This window comes from Elephas maximus, chromosome 5 (assembly GCF_024166365.1).
Source record: "Elephas maximus indicus isolate mEleMax1 chromosome 5, mEleMax1 primary haplotype, whole genome shotgun sequence".
Taxonomy (NCBI): domain Eukaryota; kingdom Metazoa; phylum Chordata; class Mammalia; order Proboscidea; family Elephantidae; genus Elephas; species Elephas maximus.
Window position 1 is genome coordinate 3,288,795 of NC_064823.1, and position 14,046 is coordinate 3,302,840.

At 41.8% G+C, this 14,046-nt stretch overlaps 1 protein-coding gene across 4 annotated transcripts in view; it reads left to right on the forward strand.

Moving 5' to 3' along the window:
• The window catches only part of LOC126076683 (mastermind-like protein 3), a 377,776-nt gene that overhangs the window by 303,970 nt on the left and 59,760 nt on the right, over positions 1-14,046 (forward strand). For all 4 annotated transcript variants that reach the window (XM_049885244.1, XM_049885243.1, XM_049885245.1 and 1 more), the window contains one exon: positions 2,304-3,818. In XM_049885244.1, the coding sequence (XP_049741201.1) occupies positions 2,304-3,818 (1,515 nt within the window). The remainder of the gene's footprint in view (positions 1-2,303; positions 3,819-14,046) is intronic.

Sequence of the window (14,046 nt, forward strand, 5' to 3'; positions counted from 1 at the left end):
GAGCTCTTAAGCACTTTGCCACCAGGGCTCCTATAACCAGGAAGGGCAGTATATTTTTATAAAGAGGTAACAGTGTAGAGAATAGTTGATAGATAGCAAAATAATGGATAAAAGAAAAGATGAAAGAGTGACTGGATGGATGAATGGAGGTAAGGCAAAAAGACCAGTTAGGAGACTGTTTCAATAATTTAGCAAAAGATAATAGTATCCTGGCCTAGGATAGTGGCAGTGCAGATAGAGATGGTGGGTGTATTTAAGTGATATTTTAGAGGTACAATCCATAGTACTTGGGGATTGGTGATGTGGAATTTTTCAAGAAAAGTGCTCAGGTTTCTGGCTTGGATAACTGGGTAAATATTGAAATGGGGAATATTGGTGACAATCATGTTTGAGTAGCAAAAGATAGTAAGTTCGGTGTTGGGACAGGAAGTGCTCTAGATGTCTGTGAAATATTCAAGAGGAGAACCCTGGAGTTAGTAAGGTCAGTAGAGAAGATTGAGCTTGATACATTGGGGTCTTCAGCCTAGAGAAGATATTTGAAGCTCTTGTGATGGATGAAATTGTCTAGGCTAGCATGTAGAGTGAGAAGAAACAAAAAATCTGAAGAATAAACATGGAGGAATCCTGTCATGTAGGAGAAAGAAAAAGGAATGCATAAGACACTGAAAAAGGGAGAAGGGAGGAAATCCAGGACAGTGTGATACCATGGAAGCCAGTAGAAGAGTGCTTTTAGAAGAAAGTGTGGCAGAAAGAAACGATCTTTGATCATTATGAGGGGTGGGTAGGGAGGGAAAAACACTAACTAGACAATAGATAAGTGATAACTTTGGCGAAGGGTAAGACAGTACACAATACTGGGGAAGCCAGCACAATTTGACCAAGGCAAAGTCGTAGAAGCTTCATAGACACATCCAAACTCCCTGAGGGACTGGATTGCTGGGCTGAGGTCTGTGGGGACCATGGTTGCCGGAAACATCTGGCTCAATTGGCATAACATAGTTTATGAAGGATATGTTCTACATCCTACTTTGGTGAGTAGTGTCTGGGGCCTTAAAAGCTTGTGAGTGGCCATCTAAGATACTCCACTGGTTTCACCCCATTGGGAGCAAGGGAGAATGAAGAAGACCAAAGACACAGGGGAAAGATTAGTCCAAAGGACTAATGGACCATAACTACCACAGCCTCCACCAGACTGTGTCCAGCATAACTAGGTGGTGCCCGGCTACTATGACCAACTGCTCTGACACGGATCACAATAGAGGGTCCCAGACAGAGCTGGAGAAAAATGTAGAACAAAATTCAAAGTCACAAAAAAAAGACCAGATTTACTGATCTGACACAGACTAGAGAAACCCGAGAGCATGGCCCCTGGACACCATTTTAACTCAGTATTGAAGTCACTCCTGATGTTCACCCTTCATCCAAAGATTAGACAGGCCCATAAAACAAAACGAGGCTAAAGGGGTGCACCAGCCCAGGGGCAAGGATGAGGAGGCAGAAGGGGACAGGAAAGCTGAATGATGTAAATGGGAAACCCAAGGTCGAGAAGGGGCAAGTGTTGATACGTCACGGGTTGACAACCAATGTCACAAAACAATATATGTATTAGTTGTTTAATGAGAAACTAATTTGTTCTGTAAACCTTTGTCTAAAGCATAGTAATTTTTTTTTTTTTTTGTGCTGTATCAAAAGATGTTGAGAGGTCAAGTAAGCGAAACAGTTTTGCTAAAACAACTGAAACCAGGTTTTGGGTGACAGTAAACATTACTGTAATCTTCGTTCCTATGCTATTCAGTAAAAAAAAAAAAAAGTAAATGTGTTAAGTTCCACATTTTTTAAATTCCCTATTTTTAAAATTATGTTCTTTAAAATATTATTTATTTAATTCCTTGGCATTCTCAATTGAGATGTGAAAACAGTTTAAGACAGGTATTAACATCTCTCTTGAATATGATACTTTTGGGTCTAAGTCTCATGTCTAGCATTCATTTGGAAAAAAATAACAGATGATTCTCCTTTATGAGAGGAATACTGCCTTTAACTGTCTTTTTTCTTTTATTCCCCATCCTCCAATTTTTGGTTTGTTTTCTGTCTCTTAGCCCTGTGAGATCTGACTTTAGCTAAAACCTTTCCCATAGAATCTGAATTGAAGTCTTGGCTGATTTTGAAATTAGCAATGTAATTTCTTTCCCATGTGTTCTAATGCATCTAGAAAGCTAGTCCATAACAATGTACATTAGGTTGCTTAAAGAGTAAAATACGACTTAAAGATTTAGTTATCTTCTTTCCTTTTTCTTTTGCAGCTACAAGAGACCGTAAAAAGGAAGTTGGAAGGAGCCCGATCACCACTTAATGGAGACCAGCAGAATGGTGCTTGTGATGGGAGTTTTTCTCCAACTAGTAAGCGAATCCGAAAGGACATTCCTGCTGGGATGGAAGCCATCAACAGTTTGCCCAACAACATGCCACTGCCTTCAGCTTCTCCTCTCCACCAACTTGACCTGAAGCCTTCTTTGCCCTTGCAGAATAGTGGAACTCATCCTCCTGGGCTTCTAGAAGATCTGGGTAAGAATGGCAGGCTCCCAGAGATTAAACTTCCTGTAAATGGTTGCAGTGACTTGGAAGATAGCTTCACCATCTTGCAGAGCAAGGACCTCAAACAAGAGTCTCTAGAAGACCCTACTGGCATAGACACATCAGAAACATCACTTTCAAATCAGAACAAGCTGTTCTCAGACATTAACCTGAATGATCAGGAGTGGCAAGAATTAATAGATGAATTGGCCAACACAGTTCCTGAAGATGACATACAGGACCTGTTCAACGAAGACTTTGAAGAGAAGAAGGAGCCGGAATTCTCCCGGCCAGCAACTGAGACCCCCCTCTCCCAGGAGAGTGTGAGTGTGAAGAGTGACCCGTCTCACTCTCCTTTTGCACATGTCTCCTTGGGATCTCCCCAAACCAGGCCTTCTTCTTCTGGTCCTCCCTTTTCTACTGTTGCCACAGCCAATAGTTTACCTTCTGTTGCCAGCACTCCCGCAGCTCCAAACCCCACCAGCTCACCAGCAAATTGTGCTGTCCAGTCCCCTCAAACTCCAAACCAAGCCCACACTCCAGGCCAAGCTCCACCACGGCCTGGAAACGGTTATCTCCTTAACCCAGCGGCAGGGACGGTGGCGGGCTCAGGGTCCGGCCCCGTGGCTGTGCCCAGCTCTGACGTGTCGCCAGCCGAGCAGCTCAAGCAGTTGGCTGCACAGCAACAGCAAAGGGCCAAACTCCTGCAGCCGCCGCGGCCGCAGCCGCACTCAAACCAGACTTCAAGCTGGTCTCCCTTAGGGCCTCCATCCAGTCCCTATGGAGCAGCCTTCACTGCAGAAAAGCCAAATAGCCCAATGATGTACCCCCAAGCCTTTAACAACCAAAACCCCATTGTGCCTCCAATGGCAAACAACCTGCAGAAGACGACAGTGAATAACTACCTCCCTCAGAATCACATGAATATGATCAATCAGCAGCCAAATAGCTTGGGTACAAACTCTTTAAACAAACAGCACAATATCCTTACTTATGGCAACACTAAACCTCTGACACATTTTAATGCAGACTTGAGTCAGAGAATGACACCTCCAATGGCCAACCCCAACAAAAACCCCTTGATGCCGTATCTCCAGCAGCAGCAGCAGCAGCCGCTGCCTCCACCACACCTGCAGGCTCCCAGGGCACACCTGAGTGAGGACCAGAAACGCATGCTTCTCATGAAGCAGAAAGGAGTGATGAATCAGCCCATGCCTTACGCTGCGCTGCCATCCCATGTTCAGGTAAGTGCAAAAGTGAGACACGCTCTGTGCAGTTCCTGTGGTGCGTTTCAGACCGCCAACGTGTGATGCTCACCAAGCTTCAGCTGTACGTTACCCTTCGCCATTGAGTCAGTTCTGCCTCGTAGCAACCCTATAGAACAGAGTAGTACTTCCTTCTAGGTTTTCCAAGGCCATCATCTTTACGGGAGCAGACTACCACATCTTTCTCCCGTCAAGTGGCTGGTGGGTGCAAACCACCAATCTTTGGGTTCGCATCCAAGAGCTTTAACCACTGCACCACCAGGGCATCTGCTTCAGCTGTAGCGGGGTTTAGTTACCTGCAGAAGTCCACCTTGTACGTCGTCATGCCGTTCCCTGTTTGATTTCTTCCTTTCTTTTAGAGATGGAAACGGGTGGCACTTACAGTAAACTCCCCTGTATTTGAACGCCTAGGAATCAAATTTCCTTGATTCCCGGCAAGAGTTGAGAAACCAAAAGTTACATGAAATTATCACTCTGAGGGAGGCGCCTGCAAGAGGTCACATGGCAAAGCATGGCACCCCCTCTGTAGCTGGGTACAATCCTAGACCCGGGGTGGTGGGAAGACAAGAGCATTTAGCGATATCTGCAGCCATTTTACCAGGGCCCTGAAAACCCTTCCACTATCTTACTGAATTATGAATAATTCGGAGTATCAGTACTGGATGTTCAAATGTGGGAGAGTTTTCTGTATTTTCAAACTTAAGTGGAGGATAGTTTGTTTTTTTTTTGTAGAGCAGTCCAATGTTTAACCGTGTGTTGCTGATCTAGAGCAGTTAAAAGCCGTTTGGACTTAGTGACTGGGGGTGAACTAAAATCTCTCTCATTCAGTCAGCTTTGTTGCAGGAAAACTTGATGGTGATTATATCTTAGTGCTATATTAAATTAAACGCTGCTCTTTCCCACCGTCTTCCTTCATGACACCTTGCTTTAGGGGTGCAGGGCTGTCAGTGATGCGTGGCGTAAATGAGTGGCATCCGTTTGGGAGGGAATACTCACTGTCGAACATTCTGCTCACCTCACCCTGACCAGTAGCAAATAGGCAGTGCTCCTCTAAGTTAACACTTGATCTACCCTAGAGGAAAGGGAGAGTGGAGAAATGTTGACTGACCTTTCCCCTACGTGGATGAATTCACGAGGGATGGCTTTCCTGCCAAGTTCTAGCCTGTGTCTCATTCCTCTTGGGAAGCAGATGTTGGCATGCTCATTGGAGATTTTGCAGAAAAGTCTTTGCTTTAGAGACCATCATGTCCAAACAGGTTCTAACTAGCGCTTGGATGTGTGTCCACAGTTGGATGAATTAGAAGCACTGGGAAGTGATGTGGGCAGATCTTGCATCACTGGGTGGTTGTTTGCATTTTCTGTCTTCTGGTGTGTCTCATCGCCCCCCTTCACTTACACACACCCAGACCCAAGCTTGATGGAGGCTGCGTGGCCAGACGGAGTGCTGGCCTGCAGAGACAGGTCTGAGCTCTGTGGCTTGGTTCTTGTCCTTCACGGCCTTCCAACCCCCAAATCTCACTGTGGTTTCTTGTCTGCACATGCTGGCCAGCTCTAACGAAATTCTCTCTGGATAAATAAAAATATAACTTGGTTTATACGTCAACCGTAATCAGTAGCTGGTAGGGAAAAAAAAAATCATTGCAATGTGAACTTTATGTTTGATCATGATTTAATTAAAAAATATACCATTGGAAAATGCGACATCTTATACACTTCAATATTAAGATCAGAAGCAGGCAAAAATATAGGCAATACACTGGGCTGTTGGTTATAGGCCAAATGGTCAGCAGGTTTGTGAGACTGCAAGCTGTAGAATGGACTGTTGTTAATCTTAATACAAGTGGTGCTTCTACAGTCATCGTTTCATGCCAGCTACAGTAAAGGATTTCCTCAGAGCCAGACCGGAGATGATTCATTCCACCCCACAGGCTCTGCAGACAGTGGGTGCAATGGTGCACCCAGTCTTACTCCCCACCCTCACTAAATGGCTTTTGAATTTGCTAACTTGGGATGAAGTTCCTGTCTTTGCTGGAACATGAATTTGAAGGTACTTATTTCAGGTCCTTGTGCTTGCGTTGCCTAACTCTGAGTAACCAAAGCCTTTAGCTGGAAAGGTGTTTTGAAAGGGCTCAGTCAGGTGAAGAAGCAGAAGTGATGGTTTTCTGGCTTAACAGCCCATCTCACAAGGTGCTTTCAGGGTGGGCAGCATCTTCTTTGTGAGGTCTCCTTTGAATAAACAGTGCTTAATCCCATAAAGAACCATCACCAAAAGCACACTTTTAAATGAAATACTAACTCACCACTGTTTGAAAGAAGCTTCAAAATAGATATATAAACATGGGAATATCTTTCTGCAAACATACCATTTATTTCATGCTTTTCTCTGATTGTGGAGCAGTGGCTACTTAGCTCTCACAGTAGCTAGTTACACTATATGCAGGTGCATTGCACAAATACTAGCACAAATTACAGGCGAGATATAAAATGTAATTATAGATAGGTGCAGTTCAGATTTGCGTGCTGCTGTCGCTGGTGAGAGTTCACTTTGTTCTTAGCTGGCCGCAACGTCCATGATGAACACTTAGTTTTAATGAATGACTTGAGCACCAAAGACAGTAGTAGAACACTGTTGTTGTTTTTGACTCAGTGACCCCGTGTGACAAAGCAGAACTGTCCCATAGGGTTTCCTAGGCCGTAATCTGGCCACAGATTGCCAGATCTTTCTCCTGCAGAGCCGCTGGGCTCAAACCACCAACCTTTTGGTTAGCAACCTAGAGCTTAACCCATTGAACCGCCAGGACTCCTTAGAAGAATACTGTTGTTGTTGCGTGACGTTGAGTCGATTCCAGCTCACAGCAACTCTAGGACAAAGTAGCCCCATAGGGTTTCCTAGGCTGTGATCTTTACAAGAGCAGATCGCCAGGTCTCTTCTCCCACGGAGCCACTGGGTGATTTCGAATAGCCAGCCTTTCCAGTTAGCAGTCAAGCACTTAAGCACCAGAGCACATTAACACTAGACACATTTATTTCAAGATAATTATTTTTTACAGATGTTTACTTATTTTTGGACGTTTGTAGAAAATGCCTTTTCTGTCAGAAATGAATAGAAATGCACTCAATTCCTGGATATTTCAAAAAAGAGGGAGCCAAAAATAGAGAAAAACAAACAAAAATTTATATGTTTTGTCTAGTAATTCTACTTCTCAGAATTTATTTATTATTCCTTATAGGTTATAATCATAAAAGGAAACCCTGGTGGCGCGGTGGTGAAGTGCTACAGCTGCTAACCAAGAGGTCGGCAGTTCAAGTCCGCCAGGCGCTCCTTGGAAACTCTATGGGGCAGTTCTACTCTGTCCTATAGGGTCGCTATGAGTCGGAATCGACTCGACGGCAGTGGGTTTTATAATCATAAAAATGAACATAGATTTATGTACAAAGACTATGCTCATGGTGTGCTTATGATAATGAAAAGTTGGAACCAAAGTCAGAATTTTGTAAAATAATATGCCTGAAAATCGTTACATAAAAGAATTATTAGTCACATGGAAATTCATGACACGAGTAAAATAAGCAGATCTTAAAAGAGTTTGTATGTTATAATACAATTTGTGCATTTTAATTCATGTCGAAAAATACTAAATAACCCAAATGTTAGTAATGGTATTTCTAGTTGGTAAAATTATGAACGATGATTGTTTTTCTCTGTATCCTTTACTGGATTTTCTAAATTTCCTATCATACATGTGGATGAATTTTACAATCAGGAAAAATATTTTTTTAAGGAAGGGAAACTGCCCACTTAAAAAAAGTTTCCACTTTGCTAATTCTTAAAAATAAATCCTTGATTGACCCAATTCGCTGGTTGGATTGAGGTTACGTTCTACTGAGTTATGTGTGTTAGTCATGAGTCCCTGCTGTAGGAGACAGTTCTGAAATCCTCTCCCCAAACTCTCTCTCGCTTCGTTTGGGTAGAATTGCTAGGCCATGGGGTCTTCATCCGCTGATTTTCAAAAGTAGATTGCCAGGCCTTTCTTCCAACACTCACTCTCTTTTCCTTTCTCCCTCTACATTCCCCTTACACTCTTCCCTTAATTCTTATAAAATTTCAGCTAAAATAGTAACAACAAAAATATCACTAAAATCTCCATCATTAGAAAAATTTTTTTCTTTACTTTTTAAGTTTGTGTTTCTCTGATGAAATAACCAAAACTTACTTTGGTCATGACCATCCGTTACCTTTTCTAATCTTGAACTGCTCCAGAGCAGAAAGTCTTGCTCTCATCCACACACACACATCACCCACAAGCATGTACACATGTACACATACATTCTCTCACACACATCACCCGCAGGCATGTACACATGACACATACATTCTCACACAAACACACATCACATGTATGCATGTATACATGCACACATACATTCTCACACAAACACACATCACCCGCAGGCATGTACACATGTACACATACATTCTCTCTCACACATCACCCGCAGGCATGTACATATGCACACATATATTCTCTCACATACACTCTCTCACATACACATCACCCACAGACATGTACACATGCACACATTCTCACAACACATCACCCGCAGGCATGTACACATGCACACATACATTCTCACGCACATCACCCGCATGCATGTACACATACATTCTCTCACACATCACCCGCATGCATGTACACATACATTCTCTCACACATCAACTGCATGCATGTACACATGTACACATACGTTCTCTCACACACATCACCCGCATGCATGTACACATGTACACATACATTCTCTCACACACATCACCCACATGCATGTACACATGTACACATACATTCTCTCAAACACACACAGTTTCTGTCTCTCAGTTAATTTTTGCAGTGCCTGACACTGTGTCTTAAACATAAGGAGGTGTAACAACTCATTTGATGATGATTATAAAAGTTGAGATCAAAAATATGTTTACAATTGGTTATCAGCTCCAATGGAGAGAAAGTTAGCACAAATAACACAGAGCTGCTTTTGAGATCAAATAGAAGAACTGGGAAGGCAAGTCTAAAAGGAACCCTTTGATGGGAGGTGGTTATCTTGAACCAGTGGAACAACAATGAGATTACTGGGGCTGCAAACTCAATCTCCCGTCTGACAAACAAAAAACAATGGAGCGACTATGAAAGAAATAAACCAAAGGCAAATGACTTCTTGCTGGTCAAGAAAGGTCACAGGGCTACCCAGAGCCCAAGGATAATTCCTATGTGGAATAGTGTAAAATGAATCATTTCAAAAATGTGGTGCTAATTTTTAGTAGTTGCAGTCATAAGACTAGATGAATCATAAGACTCTGCTACTTTATTCTTTGCATATTTGTTTTCTGCATGTGGCCTTGTGTATTGAGTGAGTATATATATGCTCATGTTATACACAACGTTTTCCTCTTTCAATTTTATTTTACCAAAATTTCTTGGGTGCCCTTTCAGGTATATTGTTGTTGTTATAGTTAGGTACCATTGAGTTGGTTCAGGTATATTATTATAAGCTTTTTAGCCATAACATCTGAACAGAAAGAACAGGGCTCCAATACTCACAGACATCATGAAAATTTCTTTGAAGACACATTTTCCTTAACTTTAAAAACCTGGAGCCCCTAAAAATATATACTGTTTATTTTATCCAAAAAAAAAAATAATACATGTACCTAATTCAGTACTATAAGGTTTATGATGAGAAACAGCTTCACCCCCTTCCTTCTTTAATTTCTGCTTCCCAAAGGCAGCCACTGCAGTTCATTAAGTTGTTTTCTCTTATCCCCATAAACTGCTCGTTCTCAGGTTTTCAATTATTTGATTCTATAGGTGAAGATTTAGCTTCCTTGCACCACCTCCTCACAGACAGACAAAATTCCTCCTTTCACCCCATCATCTCTTTTTCTCTTCCCCAAACTCTCAGCATCACTAGATATATCACAGATTATGATTTAAAGGTATTCCATCTTCAATGACTAATAAATATTCCTCACAGTTTAGCCATGTAGCATATTGATTATATTTCCTTCTTGTACAACTTTTTATTCTTCTTAGAATTAATAATTGTCTCAATTTTTTATTGTTGTCTTCGCACCTGCCTTCAATCCATCTTTCAACTCTCAATATAATCAAACACATCAAATAATCTATTTTTCTTACCTTTCCTTTCGTTTTCTATTTTTCCTTCCTTCCTTGCTTCCTTCCTTCCCTCCCTACTTCTTTCCTTCCTTCCTTCTTTCCCTCCCTCCTTCCTTCCTTCTTTCTGCCCTACTTCCTTCTTTCCTTCCCTCATTCTTTCTTTCCTTATCTCCCTCCTTCCCCCCTTCCTTCCTTCTCACCTTCCCTCCTTCCCTCTCTCCCTTCCTTCCTTTCCTGAAGGCTCCTACCCTCCTACCCAATCCTACCCAATCTGTGTCTGTCCTACAGTTTTCTTGGCCTGCTACTTAACTGAAGTCAAGAGGCTGCCCTTCATTGTCATTCTTAGAATTTCCTTCATCTCCTTTCTGTGTTGCATTATCTGTTTTCTTGATCCTTCCTCTTCTATCTTGGTTTATTCCCTCAAGTTTATAGAGCACATCCTCATAGCTTCCCAACAAAGGGCACATGGGAGATTGTTTTTTGGAAACTGTTTTTGAGAATGTCTTTTTTTCATGTTGGATTGATAGTTTGGCCAGATGTAAAATTTAGGTTGCAGAACGTACTCAGTCAGATTTTAAAAACATTTCTTCACAGTTCTCTGGCTTTTATATTGTTGAGAACTCCCGTGCTATTTGGATCCTCCACCCTATATATGTGACCTGTTTTTTTTTCACTCTGAGAACTTTTCAAATCTTCTCTTTATCCTTGAAATTTCATGATAATATGCCTTAATGTGGCTCACTACCGTGTGCTTTTTTTTTTTTTAATTGGAAACTTGTGTCCTTAACATCCCCAGGGTATGTTCTTGTATTATTTCTTTGACTATTTCCGCCTTCTCATTTCTCTTTTTTTATTTTCTGGAACTTCTGCTTTTCATGCATTGGGCCTCCTACATTGTTCTCTAGTTTTTATATCTTTTCTATTTCCCATGTTGTCTTTTTACTGTAAGTTCTGTCTTATTTCCTTAACTTAATCCTTGAAACCTAATATTGAATATTTCATTTTATTTACCACATATTTAATTTCCATAAACTCTTATTTTCTGACTTATCCTTTTCAATAAGGATATTAATTTTTGTTTTAAAATTGTTTTCTCGTGTTCCTTGCTTTGTCTCAGATTCTCCTAAGTGCTCTTTTTTCCATATGCTTATTTTGTATATGGAAACCCTGGTGGCATAGTGGTTAAGTGCTATCGCTGCTAACTAAAAGGTCAGCAGTTGAAATCCAGCAGGCGCTCCTTGGAAACTCTATGGGGCAGTTCTACTCTGTCCTATCGGGTCAAAATTGACTCGACGGCAACGGGTTTGGTTTTGGTTTGATACTTTGTTACTCTTTCATGTTAGAAGCTTTTCTCAAATATCTGTTTAGGAGTGAGGCACAATAAAGCTGATGATTCATGATTAGATAGGGCTTGTCAAATGTGGGGCTTTCCTATGGGGGTAACTGAGCTAGAACCCTGACATTTCACTTGTGTCAGTGTCTGTGGATTTTTTCCCTTGGGCCAGTCAGGAAAGTCTCCTTCAGTCTCATTACTGAGGGTTGTAAATCTGGATGGTGGCTCTCTGGAGCTGAGTGGGAGAGGGGAGCTGGTAGGTGGTAGTGACTAATTGTGAGATTCACTTAATCTCCCAGTTTTCATATGGGTCCTCAACCCACCCTCATCTAGGCCTGGGATTCAGGATTTCAGTCTTGTGGTTTAATCTCTCTCCAGAGAGTAAGGTACCTTCCTTTTCCTTGTCTGGAGAAGGGTGCCGGATGACCTCTTAATTACATGGGGTTTCAACCAGTTTTCCTTTTTGCACCCCTACTTCCCAATCTGGCATTAAGGAGTCACCTGGTTCCTGAGACTGTACGCCATCCTTTGACTTGAAAACCCAAACCTTTTGCCGTTGAGTTGATTCTGCCCCATGGCAGCCGCGTGTGTTACAGAGCGGAACTGAGCCTCACAGGGCTGTCTTGGCTGGGATCTTCACAGACGTAAATCACCGGGTCTTCCTTTTGTGGCACTGCTAGGTGGACTCGAACTGCCAGCCTTTTCCCTTTGCTCTGGAATGTTTCCATCATTTCATTCCCTGATGGTCATTGTACTGGGGCCTTGGAGGAAACAGAGATAACTGTGGATGTTCAGTCTACCGGAGGCTCCCTCACTGGCTTTCTACACCTTTCTTTTTGAATATTGTGTATTGTCCAATAGTGGAATGTATATTTTACAGGAAATTTCACATCATTGTTTCTAATGTTTGGCCTCTAGTAGAACGACTTACATAAAACCTAACATAAAATTTATATATGTCAAATACATGTTTTCGAAAGGGCAGCAAGTCCATATAATCACCCTGCTATTTTAGAATAAGATCTTGGGATTCTAGCCATTGAGTAGTTTTTAAAATCTTGAAAATATTGACTTACTTCAAGGACTATAAAAACAATTGAGGCTCCATGACCCTGACTAAGCCAATAAAAAAAAAAAAATAGTATCTGGCAACTCAGCAGCAAGGTAAAATATTGACAGAACACTCGTCACTGGCCAAGTCCAGGGCCACCCAGCTGAGGGAAAGCAGTGGTGGAATTGCTACAAAAATCCAGATAATAAATGAAATGCACCTGTTGATTGGTAGAATAAATCATCTCCATACACATCTGGCATATTTTGAAAATCCTGATTGATACCCTGTCAGAGTCTTAGAAATATGAGGCTAAGAGTAAACAGCAGAAAAGGAAAAGTTTTAGGAAAGGAATTAGTTTTATAATAGTCTTTCAGAAGAAATGTTTTAACTGGCTCCCTCTGAGAATACTCTTTAAAGGTTCAGTGGGACGAGAATATTCTTGTTCACTGAGAGTGCTTGGAACCCATCAAGCAGTGGTTCTGAAATGTTTATCTGCCTAAAAATCACCTGGGGAAATTGTTCAAGATGCAGATAATCAGATTCCACTTGCAAAATCTCCAAATCAGTAGGTCTGGGATGAGGCCTGGGAATGTGCATTTTAATAAGCAAACCCTGCTGGCACCACCACTTCTTTCTAAAAGATAACAACGGAACTGCTGTTAAAGCAGCCTGTGTTTGTTTCATTGCTCAATGTTTACCTATACTTAAATAGGGTAGGTATTGTCTACAAAACTATAGATTTTGTCAGGTCTAAAACTTGTATCATTTTAAATAAGATGGAAAAATTAGCCTACTCTGTACTTAATGGATTTCTTTTTCCTTTTTTGGAGAGAGGGAATTTTTTCTAAGAGATCAAGTCTTGTGGATCCTGCGTATATTTAGTAAATCATAGAATCACTTCTGTTGATTTTCTTAATAGGACAAAGCAGTCTGCCTCTCTCACCCACCGTACCCCCTGCCCCATGGTAAAGGTGAAACTTCCCTTCACCTCTCTGAGAGGTGGTTGGCTACTCATTCCTCCATTTAAGTACCTACAAAGTGTGGCCATGTCATGTGCCAAGTTGCCATCCTCAAGATCTATGGGAAGAGAAAGTGCAGTGGGATGGAGAGAACAGAATTAAAGGAGGCACACGACTGCTGTGAGGCACATCAGTAGGACCACAACCTGGAGCTCCAGGTTCTGACACTCCATTATATCAAGGGTCGCATCCTGGCACCTTTCGCATGTGCTCACGCTCCTCAATAGACATTTACTACTCTCGCAAGTGAAAAGAGTGAGACTTCAGTTTTTTACCAACAGGAGCCTGCAAGCCTAAGAGTCTCACACAAGTATGGAAAATGGTGAAACTTGATCAATCATACCTCCCCTCTGTATATTCGTTCCTAAATTCCAAACATTGTGGACCAAGAAGCATCAGTCAAGAAATCAAATGATGCACTGCATTGGACAAATCTGTGGCAAAGGACCTCTTGAAAGTGTTAAAAGGCAAAGATGTCACCTTGAAGACTAAGGTGCACCTGACCCAAGTCATGGTGTTTTCATTTGCTTCAGATGCATGCGAAAGCTGGACAATGGATAAGGAAGACTGAAGAAGAATTGACGCCTTTGAATTATGGTGTTGGCGAAGAATATTGAATATATCATGGACTGCC